Genomic DNA, 25,356 nt, shown 5'->3' on the forward strand with positions numbered 1-25,356 from the left:
AACGGAGCAGTAACTAAGGAATCCTCTTTTTTTTATTATTATTGTTGCTTAGTTTATAAACCTAAATAGAAAATGTGTGTTGCCTTATTTCCTGTTCTTTTCTACAGATAGCTTTCTTTTGAAATTTTAATTGTAAGTATTAAGCGATATTTTAAGTACATAATTTTTTATGGCCCCTTTTAAAGACTGCAAACCTTTTCATACCAAAAAAAAATTATTTTTCCTGTATTTATTTTAGACATTAGTAAATGAATGAAATTTTGGCTCTAGGTTTAGAAAGCAATTTCATTTTAAGCTCATTGTACTGTGTCATTGGACTTTATTTATTAATTTTATTCTTGAAGTACTTAGCTGAAAATTGAATTCTGTCATTATATGTAATCATATCATGCTTCTTATAACGTTATACTTTAATTAGATACAGTTGAATAATACCTTTAAAAATCTTCATAGCCTATAAAATTCACACTTATATTTATAAGACAGTATTATCTCACCCATTGATACATAATGTTATGTTAAAAGTACACATCATGGCCAGGCGTGGTGCCTCACGCCTATAATCCCAGTACTTTGGGAGGCCAAGGCGGCAGATCGCTTGAGTCCAGGAATTCAACACCAGCATGATCTATATGGTGAAACCCCATCTCCACCAAAAATGCAAAACTTAGCCAGGCATGATGGCGCATATCTGTAATCCCAGCAACTTGGGAGGCTGAGGCAGGTGGATCACTTGAACCCAGGAGACAGAGGTTGCAGTGAATGGAGGTTGCAGTGAGCAGAGATTGTGACTCCTCTGCACTCCAGCCTGGATGACAGAGAGGTACTCCCTTCTCAAAAAAAAAAAAAAAAAGAGTACCAATGTTGTCTCACCCATTGAAATATAATGTTATGTTAAAAGCACACTGCATTCTAGAGGAGGTAGAGTAACAGGGCCTTACTTTACCCTCCCACTTGAAACAAGTAAATAGCTGGACAAAGTATATGAAAAATACATCACTCAGGGCATTGGACACCAGGCAGCAAAAAACAGTGGCCCTGAGAAATTGGGAACAAAAAAGTGAGTCCTGGAATTGTCTATATCTAGAAAAAGTTTCCGGGCTACTGTGTAGAGAGAAGGAACCCAGGAGAAAGAGCTCAACTGTCTCCCTGAGTTGAAGACAGAGCTGGGAATACATCAAGGGAAACCAAGGCAGCTAGTTTGCAGAGGTGGAGGACCGGAGAGGAGAGACCTGCATAGAGAGAGAGCTTTGCAGATGTACAGAGTCCTCCTTGAGTATGCAAGTGCGTACTGATCAAAGTGTGTACAGGAGAAAACTACCCATCACCAGAGAAAGGATCACACGAAAGAATGAGGGGAACAGTGCCTGCCTCCCACACAATAGCCAAGAAGAGGTGCCTGTCTCCGACAGCTAGAGTGAAAACCTCTGAATGCAGGGGCGCTGGTTAGAACACTAAGAAGGGTCTTGCCAGGCATCCAATCCAAAATTAGCAAGCATGCAAAGATCTAGGAAAATACCACCTAAAATGAGAGAAGTCCATCAAAACTAACCCATTACAAAGACGATAGAATTTGTAGACATGGACATTAAAATAGTTGTTGTGACTGTAGTTTATATGTTTAAGAAACCAGAAGAAGGATTTAACGTATTAAATAGAGACAAAAAAGATGTAACAAAGACATAAACTGAAGAGGTGAAAACTGCAGTGCCTGAAATGATAAAAAAAAAAAAAAAAAAAAAAAAAACCTCTTAATTAATGGCAGATTAGACATTGCAAAAGAAAAGTCTAGTTAACTTAAAGACATGCAGTAGAAACTATCTGAAATGAAACAGAAAAAGGCTGAAAAGAATCAAGAGAGCAATATTGAGCTTTGGGATCATTTTAAGTAGCCAAAAATACATAAAACTAGAGTCCCACAGGAGTGGAATAAAGGAACTGGAAAATATTTGAAGAATTAATGGGCAAAACGTCTTCAAATTTGATAGAAACTACAAACTCATACATTCAAAAAATGAGAAAATCATTTTAAAAAGAGAAGATAAATGACACACTATGTAGAGAAGAACAAAGATAAATTGGCTGCTGATTTCTTGTTGGAAACAACACACACTAGAAGGCGGTGGGTCAATATTTTTAAAGCAGTGAAAGAAAATTCACAGCCTGGAGTTTTTTACCTAGTTAAAATATCTTTCCAAAACAAAGCTGAAATAAAGACTATTTTAGACAAGTAAAAGCTGAAAAAATTCATCACTAGCTAACCTGAAGTACAAAAAATGTTACAGAAAGTCCTGCTGGCAGAAAGAAAATGACACCAGTTGGAAACCTGAATCTACCCAAAGGAATGAAGAACACCAAAAATAGTAACCACGTGGATAGAAAGATTTGTTCTTACTGTTTATCTTAAAAGCTATTACTGTATACAGTAATTACTGCATAAAGCAAAAATAACAGAAATGTAGTATAGCGTTTATAACATGTAGAAGCTAAATATATGGCAACAATAACACAAAGTCTAAGAGGAGAGAAATGGAAGCATGCTTTTGTAAAATTCTTAGATTCTGTGTGAACTAGTATAACTATATGTGATGTAGTAGTATAATTATATGTGAAGGTAGACTGTGCAAAGTGAAATGTATATACAGCCACGTGCTGCATAATGACATTTTGGTCAAAAACAAACCGTGTACACAACAGCAGTTCCATCAGATTATAATACTGTATGTTTTACTGTACCCTTTCTATTGTATGTTTAGATGTATAAATACTTACCATTCTGATACATCCAACTACAGTATTCAGAACAATAACATGCTATGCAGGCTTGTAGCCTAGGTACAATAGGCTGTACCGTACAGCCTAGGTGTGTAGGAGGCTATACCATCTAGGTTTGCAAGTACATTCTATGATGTTCACACAGTGACAGAATCACCCAATAATGCATTTCTCAGAATGTACCCCTGTCTTTAAGCAACACAGGACTGTGCTATAAATGTAAGGTAACCATTTCAGTAATTCAACAAAGTTATAGTTAAGAATTGTAACCTTGTTATAGTTAACAAAGTTAATATATAGTTATCTACAAAGTAGATAAAATGAAATCATTAAAAATAATCCAAAGAAAGCAGAAAAGGGGAAAAGGAACAAAGACCAGATAGGACAAGCAGAAAAAGAATAGCAAAATAGTAGATTTAAACTCAACTATATCGATAATCACACTATAAATATTCTAAATACACTAAAATGCAAGAATGTCAGATTGGCTAAAAGTGCGAAAGCCGACTATTATTGTCAACAAGAAACCCATTTAAATATAAAGACATAAGTAGGTTAAAGGTAAAAGGATGGAAAAGTGCTAATACTAATCAAAAGAAAATTGGATTGGTATATCAATATCAAAGTAGAACTAGAGCAAAGAATAGTACCAAGGATATAAAAGAGGGTTGTTTCATTATGACAAAGGGGCCATTTCATGTACAGGACATAGCAGTTCTAAGTGTGTAAGCATATAACAACAGAGCATCAACATAAATGAAGAAAAAAAAGATAAAATTGCAGGGAAAAATAGAAAATCCACAAATATAGTCGCAATTCTCAGAACAAGTAGAGTAAAAATCAATAAGGATTTAGAAGACTTCAACAATGCTACAATTCATCTTGACTCCCCCCAACAACAGCAGATTACACATTTTTTTTCAAATGTACACAGAACATTTGCCAAAGTAGACCATATTCTGAGTCACAAAATGTCTTAATAAACTTGTAAGGGTTCAAATCATACAAAATATGTTCTCTAACCACAGTGGGATTAAACTAGAAATCAACACTGAAAGACATCTGGAAACACTCCAAATATTTGGAAATAAGCTACAGAGTGGGAGAAAATATTTGCAAGTTTTCTATTTGATATAAGGATTTGTATATGGAATATTAAAACTCAAAACTCAATGAGAAAATAACCCTTTTAAAAGATGACTGAAAGATTTGAACACACATTTCACCCAAGAAAATACATGAAAATATGCTTACCATCACAGGCATTAGGGAAATGGAAATTTAAACCACAGTGAATACCACTACATAGCTATTAGAATGTCTACAACTGAAAAGATTGACCAGCTGAGCATAGTGGCTCATGCCTGTAATCCCAACACTTTGGCAGGCAGAGGCAGGAGGATTGCTTGAGCCCAGCCTGGGCAACACAGGGAGACTCTGTGTCTATGAAAAAAGGAAAAGAAAATTAGCCAGTTGTGGTGGCCTGTAGTCCTAGCTGCTCACTCGGGAGGATGAGTGGGAGGATTGCTCGAGCCCAGGAGGTCAAGGCTGTAGATAAGCTGGGATTGCACCACTGCACTCCAGCCTGCAAGACAGAGTAAGACCCTGTCCCAAAGGAAAAAAAAGATTGGGCCAGGCGCGGTGGCTCACGGCTGTAATTGCAGCACTTTGGGAGGCTGAGGCAGGTGGATCACTTGAGGTCAGGAGTTCAAGAACAGTCAGGGCAACATGGTGAAACCCCAACTCTACTAAAAATACAAAAAATTAATCGAGCGTTGTGGCACACGCCTATAATCCCAGCTACTCGGGAGGCTGAGGCCCAAGAATTGCTTGAACCCAGGAAACAGAGGTTGCAGTGAGCCAAGATTGTACCACTGCACTCCAGCCTGGGTGACAGAGTGATACTCCGTGTCAAAAAAAGAAAAAAGACTGACCATACCAAATGTTGGCAAGGATGTGGAATAACTGGAACCCTCATACACTGCTGGTAGGAATATATAACAGTACCACCCCCTTGGAAAACAATTTGGGGTCATTTCTTTAAAAGTTAAAGTGTACCTGCCCTATGGTCAAGACATTCTATTTCTAAATATCTACCCAAGAGAAATGCAGTGTATGTCCGTATAAAGATCCATATGAATGTCCATATGAATGTTCACAGCAGCTTTTTTGTAATAACATACAGTAAGCTTTACACTTTGACATGTACAGTTTGTTGAATGTCATTTGCCTCAATAAAAGTGTTAAATAATACAGTTTTATCCAAAATAAAGTTGTGAAAAGTAGAAAAATGAGGAAAAAGTTTCAAAGGTTAGAGAGTCAGTCCAGGAGACCTAACATCTAAATAATGGGAATTCCGATAAGACAGAAGAAACCAGAAGGGAAGAAATTATCAGAGAAATAATCCTCAGCCTTCTGCCTGAAATTTTCTCTTCTAGAACAGAAGGACTCCCAAATCAAAAGGGTCAGTAAAATAAATATACAGACTCACACCAACGCACTTCATCATAATAGTAAAAAGAACAGTAGAGTCAAAAAGAGGACACTAAAAGCTTTCAAAGGGCGGGGGGGGGGGGGAACATGCAAATGATCTGGAACCCGAATGGCATCAGACTTTGCAACAGTAATACTGGGCTGTGTGTGGTGACTCACACCTGTAATCCCAGCACTTTGGGAGGCCAAGGCAGGTGGATCACCTGAGGTCAGGAGTTCAAGACCAGCCTGGTCAACCTGATGAAACCGCATCTCTATTAATAGTACAAAAATAGCTTATTTCTTAAAAGTCAGCAAGGGGGATGGTTTTTCTCTTGGGCTGGTGGCACACGCCTGTAATCCTAGCTACTCGAGAAGCTGAGGCATGAGAACTGCTTGAACTTGGGAGGTAAAGGTTGCAGTGAGCCAAGGTCGTGCCACTATACTCCAGTCTGGGTGGCAGAGTGAAACTGTGCCTCAAAAGAAAAAAAAACAGTAAAAGTTATCAAAAAACAAAACAGTAATACTGGAGGCTAGATTACAATGGAGCAATATCTTCAAAATTCAAGGAAAAGAATATACCCAGCTAAACCATTCATAAAGTGTGATAAGAATAATGACAAAGCCAGACATTTTAGAAAAATCTACTCCCAGCGCCCTTTATCTCAAGAAGCCACTAGAGCAGTATTTCACTCAAATGAGCAAGCAGAGGCAGGAGGATTGCTAGAGCCCAGCCTGGGCAACATACGGAGACCCCGTGTCTACAAAAAAATAAAAAGAAGAAAATTAGATGGGTGTGGTGGCCTGTAGTCCTAGCTACTCACTCGGGAGGATGAGGTAGGAGGCTTGCAAGTTAATGAGCAAGTAAACCACGGAAGAATATTGATTTTTCTCTTTTCTCCGCTGCATAACAAATGAGACACATTTAGTGGCTTAAAACAACTCACATGTATTATCTTCCATTTCTCTGGGTCAGCTTAGCTGGGTTCTCTGCTTCAGACTGTGAAAATCGTCTCATCTGAGGGCTAGGTTCCTCATCAAAGCTCATTTGGCAGAATTCCATTCCTTGGAGTTGTAGGACTGAGGGCCCAGCTTTTTGCTGACTGTCAGCTGGAGGCCACACCCAGGTCCCAGAGGCCATGTGGGTTTTTGCCATGAGACCTTCTGCTTTGTCCACTCACAACATGGCAGCTTATTTCTTGAAAGCCAGCAAGGTGGTGGGTTTTCTCTAGAATCTGCTAAGATGGAGTGTGTCCCATCACTTGTGCCATATTCTGCTGGTGAGAAGCAAGTCACAGGTCTCACCTGCACTCAGGGAGGGACGCACTGGGAGTCGCCACCACAGTGTGGCTCCAGGAATGGAAACCACCACAGTGCAGAGGTGCAGGGAATCCCCAGGACTGTGGTCAAGAAAGAGCCCACTAAATGTTTTGTTCAGTAGGCCTGTGGGACACAGGGTGCCAGGAGGATGGCTCCGTGAAAGACTGAGCCTATAAGTGAACATATTGAAAGCTGACTTACAGTTCAGCCAGTGTGGTGGTATGTGATTGACAGCTCCATAGAAAGCTGAGCAAACAAAGATACAAGACTCCAGCAGAAACAAGCTGCAGAACAGAAGTGTAATCAATAAATCAGATGGCCTTGCTGTGAACGGTCACGTAGCTCTGATAAATCCTGATCTAACCAAAAGTCATGACAGCTCGATATTTGGGAGCTGGAGGGGGTGGGGAGCAGGGGTAGTAGGATATGAAGGAGAAAGTCCCCATTGTTGACATTAGAAATCCAGTGGGTAACATCTGAATGGCAAGACCAGGACAGCAGCGAAAGGCAAAAAGATACCACTGAGTGTTGACAGTGGTTGCCTTTCAGGGGTGGGAATGTCAGTGGGGGCAGGGCAGTGGCAGGCAGGGAACAGGTTTTTTTGTTTGTTTGTTTTGTTTTGTTTTTTTGAGACGGAGTTTCATTCTTGTTGCCCTGGCGTGCAATGGCATGATCTCGGCTCACTGAAACCTCCACCTCCTGGATTCAAGCAATTCTTCTGCCTCAGCCTCCCAAGTAGCTGGGATTACAGGCACCCACCACCACGCCCGGCTGATTTTGTATTTTCAGTAGAGATGGGGTTTCACCATGTTGGTCAGGCTGGTCTCGAACTCCCGACCTCAGGTGATCTGCCCGCCTCGGCCTCCCAGAGTGCTGAGATTACAGGCGTGAACCATCGCGCCCGGCCGTGGGAACAGTCGTGTTGTATAGTAAGCCCTGAAGAGCAGTGTGATCTCTTAAGCCAGCATACGATTTACTTTGGTAAAAATTAAATTTAGAAAAAAGAAATTAGGCCAGGCGTGGTGGCTCACACCTGTTATCCCAGGACTTTGGGGAGCCTAGGTGGGCGGATCACCTGAGGTCAGGAGTTCAAGACCAGCCTGGCCAACATGGTGAAACCCCATCTCTACTTAAAATACAAAAAAAAAAAAATAGCTGGGCGTGGGAGTGCACATCTGTAAATCCCCGCCACTTGAAAGACTGAGGCAGGAGAATTGCTTGAACCTGGGAGGTGGAGATTGCAGTGAGCCGAGATTGTGCCATTGCACTCCAGCCTGGACAACAGAGTGAGACTCTGTCCCAAAAAAGAAAAAAATAATCATATTGGTCTCATAGTGTTTCTCTGTATTTTTAATATAATATGTATGTGCTTATGAGAAACAGAAAGAAAAAGTGATTTGTGAACAATTTGAGGACATTTGGTCCATGTTTTTTTCTCCCACTTGCACTTGTGGCATAATCCAGAGGAAGAAGGGCAGCTGCGGAGTCCCAGCAGTGTTGCAGGTATCAGGGCAGCCAGGAAGAGGATGGAGGAGAAACCCAGGAGAGGGCAGAGGAGGAGGGACAGCTGTGCCCACCTGGTCCTTTCATTGTTATCTGCCTCTGCCCTTGCAGTTAGAAAAAGAGTGTTCAGTGTTTAGAAGCCTTTGCAAGTAGCATAGTCAGGAGTCTTTCAGTCCAGGAATTGAAGGTGCTAAAGTAGGAGGAAAACATACATAGAAGAAAGGAAACATCCACATAAGTAAGATGTGTTAGTCTGCTAGGGCTGCCATAACAAAAGACTATAGATTGGGTGGCTTCAACAACAGAAGTTTATTGTATTGTCTCACAGTTCTGGAGGCTGGAAGACCAAGATCAAGGTGCTGGCAGGGCTGGTTTCTGCCGAGGCCTCTCTTCTTGGCTTGCAGACAGCCGCCTTCCCTCTGTGTCATCTTCTCTGTACACAAACATCCCTGTGATCTCTTCCTCTTCTAAGGACACCAGTCCTATTGGATTATGGCCCCATGCTTATGATCTTTTTGGGTTGTTTTTTATTTTTGTTTTGAGATGGGGTCTTGCTCTGTCACCCAGGATGGAATGCAGTGGCAGGATCATGGCTCCCTGTAGCCTTGACCTCCTGTCTCCAATTGTAGTCGTATTGGGGGATTAGGATGTCAATATAGGAGTTTTGAGGGGATGCAGTTCAGTCCATAATACACAGTAAGCCACTTCTAGACCCAATCTGAAGTCCTGAGCATTCAGCTGGTATCTGGACTGGATCACCTAAGAAACATTACAGAACAATGTAGGCCTCTGGTATTTAAAATAGTTTAATTATGTCACAGGGTAGTCCTGAATTCCTTCCTAGTTCAGCCAGTCTTGGCCAGCCGAGTTTCAGGGTAGTGATGAGCACTGATGAGGTGAGTCCCCCTTCTCCAAACTCTTCTTCTGCCACTGTCCCAAGAAAACCATAAAGGGGAAGTTTAAATAATGGATGGAATTTTCCTGACTTGGGCTGAGCGCGGTGGCTCACGCCTGTAATCCCAGCACTTTGGGAGGCTGCGGTGGGCGGATCACCTGAGGTCAGGAGTTCGAGACCAGCCTGGCCAACATGGTGAAATGCTGCCTCTACTAAAACTGCAAAAAAAAAAAAAAAAAAAAAAAGATAGCCAGGCATGGTGGCACATGCCAGTAATCCCAGCTACCTGGGAGGCTGAGGCAGGAGAATTGCTTGAACCTGGGAGGCAGAGGTTACAGTGAGCTGAGATCTTGCCACTGCACCCCAGCCTGGGTAACAGAAAGAGACTGTCTCAAAAATAATAATTTCCCTGTCTTATGTTTTTCTACTACACAGCTTATTATTATCTCTGGGGAGGAGCTTTGCCAGGGTGAGGAGGGGCAAGGGTCTAGTTGCGAGATAGAGGGGTGAAAGCAAAAGGGAAATGCTAAATGAAATGGCACAGCAAGGTCTGGGCAGCTGCGCCTTTGATAACAACCTCCTTGGAGAGAAGGACCAGATGGGCTAAATGAAAGCACTGTCCATCCTCCCCACCCCTTCCTTCCTGCTTCCTCCTCTTCCCATCTCCTCCAGCTTCTCTCTCCTGAAAGGGACTACAGAATGATGATTCTGTTGCCAGTAGGACCTTGACATAAAACCCAACCCACAACATCACAGTTGATTTTCAGGGGATGAGCTTCTCAGAAACCAGAATTTGATTACTTAATATTGAGTTTCCAAACAATAAAATATATTATTAGATTGATTTGTTTTGTCACACCTAGTGGAGATTCTCACGATGTACCACCTGTGAGTCAAAAGGCTGGTGAATGAGTATGTTGCAAAAACTCTAGGTGGGAACGTGACACGTGAGGAATGGAACTTGTGCTTCTGCTCTTCCCAGCATCTTCTTTGGCTGCGTAAGAGTTAGTAGTCTTTCATCTCCTAAAGACTGAAGGGCCATTTAGAATCACACCTGTTTTGAGTTTATAGTCACGCTTCTGAAGCTTTCTGTCTTACAGCCTTATCTGACCTCAATCAAGCTACCCGTGTTCATTTAAATACTTTAGGTCTTGGCTATTGGTTTAGCTTAACATTTGATTGCCATAAATAAGAACTACAGAAAGTGTGACTTGTAAAATTGTGGACCCAGAAAAATTAGGGAACAATCTCATAATACTAATGAAACCATTTTTTCCCATAAAATAAATATATAATTAGATATAGAAGGTTTTTTTGTTTTGGTTTAAGCTATCTTTTCCTATTTCTATCTTAAATAATTTACAACTCTCCTTTCATCCAGGCAATTATCAATTCTATAATAAAATAACAACAGTGGGTACTGTGTATTAAACACTAAACTAGGGTCCTTCATTTTCATTTGAATTTTGAAATAGACTCCATCATATATTGTTATGCTGTAGTTATAGATAAAGAACCAGGGCTGACCTTTGGCAATCACAATCAAAAAAACAAAAGAAGTGAAGGCTCAGTGAAGTAACTCACCCAGCAAGATGCAATTTATATAGGGTAGAGTCCCCTGTCTCCCGATAATGCTTTTCCCCACACCTCAAAGTCTTGATCTGGTTCCCATTACCCCTCAGACTTTGGGTCTCCAGTAGAACGTTTGCACTTGCAGTTCTCCTTCCTAACTGGCTCAGGGAAACTCACATGACGGCATGGAGCCTGTTTCTGCACCTGTAGATGGGAATGGGCAAGTCTCTCCCACCTCACTTGTCTCACAGGGTTGTTGAAAGGCTCAGGTGTGGTCATTACAGTTAAATAAGGAAAGGCAGGGAAGAATCTCCATAGCTCTCCAAATACAAATAATGAAATGCACATAATTTTTTTTTTTTTTTTTTTTTTTTTGAGACAAAGTCTCACTCTTGTCACCCAGGCTGGAGTGCAATGGCGCGATCTCGGCTCACTGCAACCTCCGCCTCCCGGGTTCAAGCTATTCTCCTGCCTCAGCCTCCCGAGTAGCTGGGATTACAGGCACCTGCCACCATGCCTGGCTAATTTGTGTATTTTTAGTAGAGATGGGGTTTGGTCCTAATTTCTTGACCTCGTGATGTGCCTACCTTGGCCTCCCAAAGTGCTGGGATTCAGGCGTGAGCCACCGCACCTGGCCACAAATAATTTTATACCCTTGTAGTGATGACCTTTCTGTTATCTGTTAATGAATAAATACGAAGCATGTAAGTGTCAGAGACACCAGCTACTTGATCAATAGTGGCATTGTTTTAGAACTGTCTCTATTGGATTTTGCCAACCCACTAGAGAATTACCAAAGCACATTTCTGACATAACTATGATTGATTTTTTTTTAATTTTTGACTAAATATGTTACTTTGACTAAATTGGTTACTTCATTGCATAATGGTGACCTGTTTACACTTTTCAGATAGGTACAAATAATCTGTGTCTTATAGTTGGCCATGAAAGAGTAGCAAGCCTGTTATTTTTAAGAAAAAAGCTCGAATAGTTACTGTATTTGTATCATTTTGGAAATCTCTCATTTTTCTAATCAGCAAAATGAGGATAATGTAAATAACAATAACCCTGACCTCGCAGGGTTCTCGGGATTAAATGAGATATGGTGCATACAACGTGCTTAGCATGGTGCCTGGAGTATGGTCAGAACTTAACAAACACAAGTTATAAATGAGGTCCCGAAATACAAGAAATTCACTTCCTCAGAAACCTTCCTTGAGCCTGGCTACATCTATAGCTACATTTTCTACATGTTAAATGCCTCCCTCAGAAGTGTCACTGTTGGAGTTGCCAGGGCACCAGTTTATTACTTTGCAAATAGATAACTAAAAGAATCAAGACAAAAGAAAAAGGTACTGTCAAAGAAGACATTCTTTCTTACACTGGATCTCACGAGATGTGGATATTTGGCCCGGAACTGCTCACACGGGTCAGCAAGCCTGAGAATGACGCCAATACCCCATGGACCGTGGAGAGAAATGGCTGGGGCTGCAGGACTCAGCCAAGCCTGGCGCGCCTGTCTTCCAGGCACAGGAGCAGGACGTTGTCTGAAAATATGAAGAATGAAATGGAAGTAATGTAATACCTGGGATGGGGGGGGCGCTTTATGTATCTTTTGGTGGTAAATGAAAACAAAGCAGGTAAGTGATTGAGAAACCAAGTAGCTGATCAACAGTCATGGGTCAGGAGGAACCTGGTAACCACAGGTGAGAGTAACCAAGGAGATGATGTCCTTCGAACAAATAAAGATAAAACAGTTATCTGGGGAAAAGACTTCTCAAATGCATCCTGGTCTTTTAACTTACAACTGCTAGTCCTTTGTGATACCTGATTTCTTAAACTTACGCTCAAAGCACTACGAGAAAGTTGGAGAACTTATTTTCTTTTGTCTCCATTTGGCCAGTCAGGGCCTCCTGCTTCACACTGATTTTTCTTTTCCTCTAAAAGAACTCCCTTAATCTCTTGTTTTTCAAGAACCAGGTTCCTTGACTTTACAAAAATAATGTCCCAGTGACACAACTCTTCTCCGCTGTCTCTCTCCAGTGCCTTTCCTCGTTTAGAAATTACCCTAATTACTGATTTTTTTTTTTTTTAAGTACAGACAGAGTCTTGCTATGTTGCCCAGGCTGGTCTCAAACTCCTGGCCTCAAGCAATCCTCCTACCTTGGCTTCCCAAAGCGTGGGGATTACAAGTGTGGGCCACCGTGCCTGGCCTAATTACTGATTTTAAATATTCTAAAAGTCAAACTCCAGAACTGTGCGTGTAGAACTATCCAATTTCTGTATATAACTATAGAAATATACATTAGATAAGCACACTGCTTATATAGGAATCAAAAATCACCTGTGAGTTTACATAAAAATTATTTGCAGAGGTTACCTCTGGAAGCAGTATTAGAAGTGGAGGACTTTTTTCTTCTATGTTGAAAATATTTTAAGTAAATTTTTGAAAATGAATAGAAATTTAATCAGGAACAGGCTTTCTATCCAAAAAAAAAAAAAAATGTATAGTCTTCTTTACAAAAGAAGAGAAATAATTGTACTTGTTCAGTCATTCAAGGCCACTGAAATAATTGGCATAGCTTGAGCTGTGTGGTACTGTCACAATATGCAAACACAGTGTGGTAATTTTTATTGTAATTGAACCTGACTTACGTCTTAGAAAGTCATAAGTTAGGAATTCATTCTGTTCATTCTTTTGATGTAAAAACTAAAGAAAAAAAAACATTTTTTGGCTGGACACGTTGTCTCACGCCTGTAATCCCAGCACTTTGGGAGGCAAGGTTGGATCACCTGAGATCAGGAGTTCGAGACCAGCCTGTCCAACATGGTGAAACCCCGTCTCTACTAAAAATTCAAAAATTACCCGGCCACGGTGGTGGGCGCCTATAATCCCAGCTATTCGGGAGGCTGAAGCAGGAGAATCACTTGAGGCCGGGAGGCAGGGTTGCAGTGGGCAAAGATTGTGCCACTGCACTTCAGCCTGGGCAACAGGGTGAGACTCCGTCTCAAAAAAAATAAAAACAACAACAACAACAAAGAAAACATTTTTTTAAAAAAACTGAAAAGTAAAGAATGACTTTGACCTCAATGTCCCAAGGGTCTGCTTTATGTAGTCTGCCCCTCCACAAGCAGGGACTGGGTCCTGGTCACCTGGGTATCCTTGTAGTAAGCTCTTAGCAGGAACTGGGTCCTGGTCACCTGGGTGTCCTTGTAGGATGCTGTTAGCAAAGGTTGCTGAGTTGAATGAACTTCACTGTTTCAGTCCTTTCGTACAGTAACAGGCACTCAAGAGAGTCCACGCCGTAGGGTTGATCAGCCACAACAAGAGAGAAATATACTCTAAGAGCACACACCATCACCCCCAGAGTATCCCTGCTGACCAGGAATGCAGTCACAGTGGTGCAGGTTCCCACCTACCCCGAAGAAATCCCAGGAGATTCCATCTCTACTAAGTCAAGCAAATAGAAATTCCAACTGTAGCAGCACCATCTATTTTCATTATATAGTGTGTGTGTGTGTGTCTCTCTCTCTCTCCTTTTCCCTCAGTCACTTGACATTGATACTGGGCCATTTATCCTCATGCATCATCTTAGAGTTATGTTTGTATAATTATCAACATGGCCATTTGATATAAACGATTCTGTCCCTCACATCCAAAGAAAAGGGAAGAAACAGAAAGAAAAGGCCTAATTTCTGAGCAATTGTTTGTTGTTTGTTTCCTATTTTCTAATTGTCCTCCATCTTTACTCATCTGTTTTTTTAAATATTAATTATTTTTTTGAGACAGGGTCTGGCTCCACTGCTCAGGCTGGAGTACAGTGGCGCACAAGGCTTACTGTAGCCTTGACCCCTTGGGCTCAAGTGATCCTCCCACCTCAGCCCCGTAAGTAATTGGGACCACAGTTGTGTACCACCACACCTGACTAATTTTTCTTTCTTTTTTTTTTTTTTTTTTTTGTAGAGATAAGGCTTTGCCATATTGCCCAGGCTGGTCTTGAACTCCTGGGCTCAATCCATCCTTCCACCTGAGCCTCTCAAAGTGTCAGGATTACAGGCGTGAACCACCATGCCTGACCAGAAATTCTTGTTGAGGATCTAATATTGCCAGGCACTGTATTAACAGTTCAGAAAATACTCCTACTTAATAAATAAAGACTTGAATTGTTTTCATTACTTCATTGAAAAGAAAATTTTTTTATTTAAATTATATCATCAGCCAGGCGCAATTGCTCACCCCTATAATCCCAACACTTTGGGAGGCCAAGGCAGACAAATCATTTGAGTCGGGAGTTCAAGACTAGCCTGGCCAACATGGTGAAACCTTGCCTCTACCAAAAATACAAAAATTAGCCAGGCATGGTGGCAGGTGCCTGTAATCCCAGCTGTTTGGGAGGCTGAGACAGGAGAATCGCTTGAACCCACGAGGCAGAGGCTGCAGTGAGCTGAGATCATGCTGCTGCAGCCCAGCCTGGGCGATAGAGCCAGAGACCATCTCAAAAAAATAATAATAAATAAAATTGTGATGTAGTTAACCAGTATGATCTTTTCAGTTATTTTTACATTTTTGAAACAACATGCTGTATATCAGCCATCCATCAGAGGAGGAAAGAAATGTGTAGAAGAGGGCCTGGCAAGATGGATCACGAGGTCAGGAGTTCAAGACCAGCCTAGCCAATATGGTGAAACCCCATCTCTACTAAAAATACAAAAATTAGCTGGACATGGTGGCGCATGCCTCTAATCCCAGCTACTCGGGAGGCTGAGGCAGCAGAATTGCTTGAACCCAGGAGCTGGAGCTTGCAATGAGCCAAGACTGCACCACTGCACTCCAGCCTGGCAACAGAGCGAGACTCCGTCTCAAAAAAAAGGTGTAGAAGAACTGTCTTCTGCTTCAGATCATGAACTGTAGGAACAAAATAGATATGTGTAAAAATATTGCTCTTTTTCTGAACCAAAATAAAATTAGATTTTTGTTGTTGTTGTTGGAAAAGGTAGTAGATTTCAGGAGAAATCAGAAAATAAATTATTTCAGAAACACAACAAAACTAAGTACAATGTTAAGAAAATTATGTTTAGAAATTGTGATTCTATCACTTTATGAAACAGAGTCTTTAATAATTTTTCAACTTACACCAAGGATATTCTTTTATTTCTTAATGACTAGTTTTAAATATGTAACTATTCTCTCTGTACTGATTTTTAATTAGTGCTCATAAAGACTATTGATAGAACTCATTTTTTCTCCAAAATGGAGTTAACCGAAAATCGGTAAAGATTCAGAAGATTCATTTTAGTAAAAATTCTAGTCATGAAGGGCAAAAGCCCATGAATTTCAGCCTTTGTAGAAGAATCCATTAATGCAGCATTACAAGTAAGTACATTTTAGTGCCTCCTTAGTTATTTTAAGCAGGAGGCCTCCTTAAAGGGCACACAGATAAAAGCCAACATAGATCTCCACTGACCCCAGGCGTGTGGCCAGAGGTCAACTCCCAACGGCTGTCTGGACTCCCTTTTCCCTGCAGTGCTGTATTGACTCTTGTCGCGGGGGTGACAATCCTTTGATAACAGTTTTTTTTATTGGGAGAAATTTTGTGGGAATACATAAGGTCTTGCTAACATAATTCCATATTATGCTTACTCAACAGGAGAAGTTTTAGTTTAAACGTAGACTTACTGGAGATGGCTGTGTACCCACAGGTCAGGGAGTCTCACATCTGCAGATTCTTTGTGGTTTCTCGTCTGTTGTCGCTTATCCCAAATAAGTAGCTGAGCTTCTTGGAAGAGATGATTGCGTCACTGGAAGGGGTCATGGGAGTCTTCTGATTGAACTCATTTTCCTCCCATCTGAAAGAAAGAAAAGTTGAAAACAAGAGGAAAAACATTTCACACTTCCTGGCATGTAATATCTCGGCCAGTTTTTGTTTGTTTCTTTTTTGAGACAGATTCTCACTCTGTTGCCCAGGCTGGAGTGCATTGGTGCACTCTTGGCTCACTGCAACCTCTGCCTCCCAAGTGAGTTCAAATGATTCTCCTTCCTCGGCCTCTCATGTAGCTAAAACGACAGGTGCTCATTACCATACCCAGCTAATTTTTTTTTTTTTGGTATTTTTAGAAGAGACAGAGTTTCGCCATGTTGGCCAGACTGACTTCAAGTGATCTGCTCGCCTTGGCCACCCAAAATGCTGGGATTACAGGCGTGAGCCACTGCTCCCAGCCTGGCCAGGTTTAGATCCTGGTTTTGTGACAGAATCAGAATGACTAGAAGATTCACGTTCTGATCCACTGCAGCTAACAAATACAGCTCCAGTTACCGCGCAAATCCTGCACCGCCTTTCATCAGCAGATAGTTAAAGGCGGAGAATTGGGTTTTGTTGTTTGTAAAGATAGTGCGTGTAAACAAGCATGCAGTAAATTGTGTTATCTGCAGTAGAATCTTCCATTGGTAGCTTTGGTCAGATGGACCCAGATACACCGCCTTCAGGGTTCTTCTTGTTTTGTCACCATGAGTAGAGATTTCCATGTACACTGCCTCATCCGTACTGAAATCGTGTTGCAGTCTCAGAAGCTGCAGCAGCCATAGACTCCAGTGACATCCTTACCAGTAAGATGTCTTTGACCTAGAGAGTGCATTTCAGGGGTGGGACAGCATCCCTGTGGCTAAATATGATTATTCATTTCTTTCGCTTAAACTATAAAATGCTTGTTCTTTTTCAAATCCATAGCTACGCACAGATTATAGAGGCATCTTAAAAAGCCTTCTATAGCTGGATGCAGTGGCTCACACCTGTAATCCCAGCCCTTTGGGAGGCTGAGGCCAGTGCATCACTTGAGGTCAGGAGTTTGAGACCAGCCTGGCCAACATGGTGAAACCCCGCCCCTACCAAAAACACAGAAAATTAACTGGGCGTGGTGGTGGGTGCCTATAATCTCAGCTACTCTGGAGGCTGAGGCAGGAGAATCGCTTGAACCCGGGAGGTGGAGATTGCAGTGAGCCGAAATCGTGCCACTGCACTCCAAACTGGGTGAGAGTGAGAGTAAAATGGAGAGTAACTCCATTTTGGAGAAAAAATGAGTTCTATCAATAGTCTTTATGAGCACTAATTAAAAATCAGTACAGAGAGAATAGTTACATATTTAAAACTAGTCATTAAGAAATAAAAGAATATCCTTGGTGTAAGTTGAAAAATTATTAAAGACTGTTTCATAAAGTGATAGAATCACAATTTCTAAACATAATTTTCTTAACATTGTACTTAGTTTTGTTGTATTTCTGAAATAATTTATTTTCTGATTTCTCCTGAAATCAGAAAAATAAAAATAAAAAATAAAAAAAAACCTTCTATAAATGCCATAAGATGCCCGCAAATGCCATCTCAAAATGCAGTTAGGCAGGGAAAATAGCTGGTATGAGTTGTAACCTAGGCAGCTGGAAAAAAAATATATGTCCACCAGTTACCCTTGTGTTTGATGTTTCAATCTGTAGAACAGTAAGTGTGGTTTTCTTTCTGGGGTCTCCCCCATTATATGCACTCACTGGAGTAACCAGAGAAAAACGTTACCCTCCTGCTGGGAACTTTAACGTCAGAGGCTATGATACCCATCTTCGTACCTAAAGTTTTAACATATAGCAAGTCCCCACCTACAAGCAGGTCTTGTGTCAAAAGTGTAGTTGTAGTTCATTGTTTGGAACCCAGAATGGACTTTCCCATAGGCGTGTTATGAATGGCAGCTGTATTCCAGGCAGCTGCGGAAGCCTTTTTAGCCCATTTATATACCTGAAGTGCAGTCCTGTGCAATTAGCAAGACAAGAACCAGCCATCATCCATCCCAATGTTGTATGTGGTCTCCCAGCCTCCCCCCCTCCCACTCTTAGTCGGCCCAGCCAGGCAGGGAAGGGGGTGTTAATGAGGCCTGCAGGTGCACAGATTTGCTCTCCACCTGCTGCATCTGCAGGGGTTAAGCAGGCTTTCCTCTCCTCTTCCCCCTCACCATCCCTCCTCTCCCTCTCCTCACCGCCGGTTTCCCTTTCCCTGTGCTGAAGGGGCTGGGCAGTGAAGTGAGGAAGGGCGGCTGGAGCTGTTGGGGGCTGAGGCCACATTGTGCAGTTCACATCAGAACCCCCTGGGGACTTACCCCAGTTGCAGATTCAAATGCAGCAGGTCTGGGGTGGGCTCTGAAATTCCAAATATCTAACAGGCTCCCAGGTCACACCCATGCACAGGCCCACAGGACCCGTCTGAGTAACAGGAGTCTCTAAACACCATGCGGGGAGGAGAGGCTGGTGAAGAGGGAAACCTCCAGTCACGACTGAAAGGCAGTGGAGGGTGAGAGCTGAGTTCTATTCTCTAGGCCTTAGGAAGTCCCTTTTACGCTGAGAACTTTTTGCCATGTGGGAAGAAGCAGGCAAACCCTGGATGCCATCAGGTGCTGGCACATCGCAGCCTCATCTCATCCAAGGCGTTCTTGGCCAGGGCATGTGGAGGTTCTACGTGACATGGCATAAACCCACGGGAGAGCAGGCACAGTAGAACCCGAGTGTCTCCTCCAAGCAACTGGGTGCAGCATTGCCCCATGCGACTGGGTGCAGCATTGCTCCATGGGTATCATTTGTATGGGTATCATTTGTATGAAACACTCACTATTAAAGCACAGTAGGAAATGCTGAAATGGAAAAGGAACGGGTCATCTGGGAGCCCCAGAATCTAGACCCTGGAGCAGTGTTTCAGGGCCTGAGGATCCATCAGCGGGGCCAGCGTCAGAGGCCCCAGCACACACAGGGCTTCTGATGCAGGAGGAGAGTGTGCGGTTTGAAGATCTTTCATCCCAACACAGCAAAGCGGTGAAGAACCAGTTTTCATCCTGTCTCCACCACTAACAAGCCATGTGTCCTTGAGCTCATACCCTCATGCCTAAATGTCCTCTGTCCTCATCTGTAAAGTAAGGCTAAAATGAGTACCTACCTCATTAGGGTGCTGGGAAGCTCAATGAGATCTTTTCTGTAAAACCCTTAGACTGTCCATCAAGTGTCACAAAAGCAGTAGTAGGGGTGGCTGTGGCGGTATGGTAGGGGTGAAATGAGTAATTTGAGATTATAGGCCTACTAAAGTCAAATTTCTGGTGTTGCAACTTATTACTAGTGTGACCTGGGGCAGGTGACTTAGCCTCTCCAAACCTCAGTTTCTTTGCTTGTGAAATGGAAATAATAAAAGTTCCTACCTCCTACATTATTGAGAGGATAAAATGAGGAAAGCATGTAGTACAGTGCCCGTCAACAAAGCAAGCTCTCAATGCATACCAGTTACTGTTACTGAGGGAGACCCGGGTGACGACTGGCATCTGAACAGGAGTTTTCCAGCTGTGCTCCAGGAGCTGTAGGTTTTACAAAAATGTGCCTTGGGGGTGAGAAGGAGACCATTATTCACCCTGCCCACACCCGCTGCCCCCTTCAACCTGATGGGCTTGTCTTTGTTGGGGTTCAGCATGAAGATTTTATTGAGAAGAAAAGGTTTGGAAGATCACTGTTCTGTAGTTCGGGTGTGTTGTGGGGCCACAGGGAAGATAAATGGTCTCAGTTTTCAGGAAGTTGACATTTGCCTTTTCTATTTCATTTCCTTAAACAAAAATTGAAATATCAGATGAGAAATTTAAAGAGATATATGCATATAAAACCTAAAGGTCTATGAGGCTGTATTGAATGATAGAGTTCATTTGCGTCATCAGACGTTGTGGCCACTTTATAGCATTTGCTAATGTCTAACACTTGGTTTTCTCCCCCAGATGAGCACCATGCCAGGACTGCCCACCCGGCCTTGCTTTTATGACATAGATCTTGATACCAAAACAGAACAAGTTAAAGGCTTGTTCTAAGTGGACAAGGCTCTCACAGGACCCGATGCAGGTAGGCTGATGTGCTTCAACTTTTTCTTTCTTTGTTTTTTTCGAGTTCGAATCCTTTTTTTGTCATACTTGTTTTTCTGATACCACAGAAGTGATCTAATAAATCCTTTCCTTCCTTGGTTACTCAAATTCCTACCAAATGACTTACCATGACTGGAGTTCACTCCTGGGTGTGGATGTGAGTTAGATGCTCAGATGCTCAGTACACAGCCCTTAGTGTACCTGCGCGCAAGTCCAGTGATAGCCAAATTATGTCATCCCTGACTATAGATATGTTTAGAGCATCTCTGACCATAACAGAACTCTGTAAACTCATTATTCTTTTCCAGGATTAAAACCAGCATCTGTTGTAATTTTAAAAGAGTAACTTCCTACCTTCCTGCCACGTATCTCTTGGTACAGAGTTAGAATCCTATGAAAGAGGAATCTTGGTGTATCCGTTTCCTGGGGCTGCCATGACAAAGTATCACAAACTGGGTGGCTTAAAACAGGCTTAAAACAGGAAAGTCTGAAACAGTTCTGGAGGCTAGAAGTCCAAAGTCAAGGTGTCAGCCAGGCCATACACCCCCCTGAGACTCTGGAGGAATCCTTGCTGGCCTCTTCCTAACATCCAGTGGTGGCTGTCACAACCTGGCATTCCCACCTTGCAGCTGTGTCACTCCCGTCTCAGCCTCTGTGGTCCCACCACCTTCTCCCTGTGTCTGTCTCACATGCTGTTCACCTCTTGTAAGGACCCCAGTCCTATTGGATTAGGTAGGGCCCACCCTAAGAACCTCCTTTTAACTTGATTACTCTGCAAAGACCCTCCTTCCAAATCAGATCACTCTCACAGGTGCTCAAGGTTAGGACTTAAGCATATCTTTTAGGGGACACAGTTCAACCCAGAACACTAGACCGTGGCACAATAGGTGTGTTCGGCTCTCATGTCCCTGGACAGACACACAGCAATAGGACAGGCCATTTCACTAGAGGGCCCCATGGGTCCCAGGAAGGACAGGGCAGCAGAAAGTAGGCCACTGGATGACTTCGAGTCTGCACAGTCTCAGGTTGGGCTTTGACTTTGAGCTGTCTTAGGCAGCCCAGACCTGGGAACTCTCCGTCTTATTCATGTCCACCCCACAGCACTGCAGCCATACGTGCTGGCTTCTGTCCTGACTCCCCACTGGGAAGAAAAATGACCACATTCCTAAGCCTCCTCCCTGGGGGACAACTTCTAATCAGAAGTTTGAAAGGCTGAGGGCTGCTTCTCCTACGCCAGGGATCAAACATGTCCTCACCATATTCTAAAGACACATTCCTTCCCCGCAAGCACCCCGCCTCCTTCTCCCCACTGACTCCTGTTCCTGAGCCCAGAGCCTCTCCCTCTTGCCAGCATATTCTCAGCCTTTGCAGATGAGCTTCCATGACCTAAAGACCCTCTTCTTCAACCACCTCTGAGTTACAGCTGCAAGCCAGGCATCTAGGATTCTCATTTCATTTGTTTCACTACCGGTAGTCCACCTGAGGACTTGTTGTTGTTGCTTTTTGAGACAGAGTCTTGCTGTGTCTCCCAGGCTGGAGTGTAGTGGCATGATCTCTGCTCACTGCAACCTCTGCCTCCCAGGTTCAAGCGATTCTCTTGCCTCACCCTCCCCAGTAACTGGGATTACAGGTGTGTGCCACCACACCCTGCTAATTTTTGTATTCTATTTATTTTTTATTTTATTTTATTTTATTTTATTTTATTTTATTTTATTTTATTTTATTTTATTTTTTGAGACAGAGTCTGACTCTGTCAACAAGGCTGAAATACAGCGGCACCATGTCAGCACACTGAAACCTCTGTCTCCTGGGTTCAAGCAATTCTGCCTCAGCCTCCCGAGCAGTTGGGATTACAGGCACCCACCAGCATACCCAGCTAGTTTTTATATTTTTAGTAGAGAAGGGGTTTCACCATGTTGGCCAGGCTGGTCTCAAACTCCTGACCTCAGGTGATCCACCCACCTCAGCCTCCCAAAGTGCTGGGATTACAGGCGGGAGCCACCGTGCCCAGCCTAATAGAGATGGGGTTTCACCGTGTTGGCCAGGCTAGTCTCAAACTCCTGACCTCAAGTCAGCCACCTCGTCTGGCCAAGTTTTTTTGTTAAGTCTTTGTTGCTAAAACACTAAAGACCTAGGCTATGGTGAGAAAGATAAGGGACCCATAAATGAAATTACATTAAAACAAGGTGTGAAATTGTTTGTTTTGGGTTGTGGATGTTGTTTGGGTGGTGTTTGTATGTGTTTTTTGCTGAGGAGCGGGAGCTGTATTAAGTTTGAGCCATAACTGCATCTTTTGTCTTTGTTATTTCAGAAAAAAGAAAACTCTAGAAAATGAAGTAAGGGAGACTAGTTTAACAAAGAAACCCATAAATTCAAGCATTGATAAAATGTTGTTTGTCTTTTGGTATGAGTTTGTGTGTAGCGAATGTCTTGCATTCCCCAGTAAGGCCGTGGGGAAATATTGCTATTTCCCCAATTGCTAGTTGGCCTAGCAATACCAACTCTCTCTTTTTATGTCAGGAACCCATTATGTTACATTTCTGCTGTTTGTCATTTTTCTCCAGAATAAGTGTGTTCAATTCTCCTATCTGTCTTGGACAGTATTTTTCCAGCTTTTTGGTGAGTTTTCACATGCTCTCCAAGTAGGTCACATAAGTCCAGTTATACCTTAATCATTGTAGTTAGGACTCAGGTAATGCGAAGGGACACATCCTTAGCTTTACTAATGCATACCCTTAAATCCTTTATTACCTACTCCCTAACAAAAATTCCTCCAGATCTTATAGACGGGGCCTGCAGGGCAGGACAGGGGCCTGTGGTAATTACCTCCGATGCACTGGGCATTGTGCTAAGCACTTTACAGGGGTGGTCACAGCACCTCTGGAGCCAAGTGTTGTCCCATAAGGCCACAAGGCTTCAAGAGGACCGAGCCTACCCCTTGGTCACTGAGGGGGTGGCCCTGGTCTGCAAGGCTACAGAGCTGCCTTGCCACCCTGTGGCACTGCCTCTCGTTTCGTAGCTGGCACACGTCATTTTGCCAGCCTCATCACATGTCATGCTGGCATCAACCCAGGGAGGTGGGTAGTGTTTTTGTTTAAGAGCTGCAAGAACTCTGCCCAGAGCAGTCGACAACCTGCTCAAGTTGTGCAGCTAGTAACTACAAAAGCGAAGACTCAACTCTGATCTGTTGACTCTCGATATTACCCCAACCTTTATGCCCCAAACCGAAGGATGCCCTTTTCATTTCAGTCATGGGCAAAATGAACTTTGGCCCATTCCAAAAGATGATATCAGCTATTTGAACAGACAGGTATTTGAGGATAATGGGGTAATTTTTTTTTTAATAAGTAAAGATAATTGTTTGGGTATTAAAAGCTATGATTTTGTCATAACTCTTTTTAGTCCAAGTATAATAGAGCCAACTCTTTCCTAATTCTCTAATGGAATGGCATTTCCACCCCCTACCCACCCCCCAATCCAAGGCCTCCTTCTTCTTTGTGAATTGCTAAATACTATTCTAGGCTAAGTGGGCAGTGGTTCAAAACCCATCATTTGACCCTGCTGGAACAATCAAAAACAGATCCAGTGTCCTAAGATAAAACCAGCATACAAAGCAAATGTTCCCTCTCGGTGGCTCCTCAGTAATAACCCAGCAAGCATTGTCTGTTTCCTGTGCCTCTCACTGTAGCCATCAGGGACCACTTCTACTAATAATCAGAGGTCTGTGGCTGTTCAAAATGCATAAGATAAAAATGTTAAAGCTTGGACAAACGTGGGCATCCGAAAGGAAATGTCTGGCTTGCTGACTTTGCTCCCTCAGGGATCACACCGTAGATGACATGCATACCCAGGTACTGAGCAGCACACTCATTATTCCCCCAGGAAAGTGTTGAAGGCGCCTCCCACTCGGGAAGAAGATCGCGCTTGGTTGATGACAACTTTCTGCCCTTCCCTTCCTCACCTTTCTAGCCTGTTTGACCTCATAGGAAGCCGTGTGAAACCAAAGGTGAACGTTATATGCCAAAAAAGCACCAGAATTTGAGCTCTCCTTGCTCCCTCTTCCCAAGACTTCTCTGTAGTCCGTTCACTATTGTTAGAATAAGGGCATGACTCATTCTTTTGGATATAACTAAATAGAACGAATTAAAATAAGTTGTTTGTCCCAGTGAAATCGATCCGGCTGTTGAGTCTTTTGTTTAAAGATTTATTGGAACGAAGGATTTGATATTTTACCCCCCTATTCTGTTTTCTCATTTCGAAACTTTATCATATTTCTGAACTTTGGCAAGATTCATTCAAATGAACACACAATAAAGTCTGGCAAATTTCCTAAAGAATTCAGGGACTCCCTTCTTTATTCCACTCTGAAAAGTTGTGTTGAGTACGGAATCAGATTTACTCCAGTCCTGCTATAAATGTTTGTTATTTACAAAAGAATTGCTTTTTCTTGAATTACACATGCAGAAATAAGTTCAGGAAAGAAACTCATTTCTTTCCTAAACTGGCTTTAGGGCATCAACAGACAAATGGTTAAAGAAAAAATGTGGTATGTATGGACAGTGGAATACTATTTAGCCATTAAAAAGAATGAAATAATGTCATTTACAGAAGCATGGATGGAAGTGGAGGTTGTTATGAGAAATAAGCTGGGCACAGAAAGGCAAATGCTGCATGTTCTCACTCTCATGTGGAAGCTAAAAAGCTTAGCCTCATAGACAGAATAAATGGTAGATACCAGAGGCTGGGAAGGATGGGTGGCTGGGAGGAGGGTGGGAAGAGAGGTTGGTTTTGGGTACAAACATACAGTTAGACAGAAGAAATAAGCTCTGATGTTTGATCGCAATCTAGGATGACTATACTCAGCAACAATATTTTGTATACTTCAAAGTAACAGGAAG

The 25,356-nt window shown here is 42.5% G+C and overlaps 1 protein-coding gene across 4 annotated transcripts in view; it reads left to right on the forward strand.

The window, feature by feature from the left end:
- MTHFD1L (methylenetetrahydrofolate dehydrogenase (NADP+ dependent) 1 like) overlaps positions 1–25,356 on the forward strand; it is a 233,309-nt gene that overhangs the window by 204,642 nt on the left and 3,311 nt on the right. For all 4 annotated transcript variants that reach the window (XM_023206150.1, XM_023206152.1, XM_023206153.1 and 1 more), the window contains exon 27: positions 20,318–20,438. In XM_023206150.1, the coding sequence (XP_023061918.1) occupies positions 20,318–20,407 (90 nt within the window). In that variant the 3' untranslated portion in view covers positions 20,408–20,438. The remainder of the gene's footprint in view (positions 1–20,317; positions 20,439–25,356) is intronic.

Source organism: Piliocolobus tephrosceles, chromosome 5 (genome assembly GCF_002776525.5).
Source record: "Piliocolobus tephrosceles isolate RC106 chromosome 5, ASM277652v3, whole genome shotgun sequence".
Classification (NCBI taxonomy): domain Eukaryota; kingdom Metazoa; phylum Chordata; class Mammalia; order Primates; family Cercopithecidae; genus Piliocolobus; species Piliocolobus tephrosceles.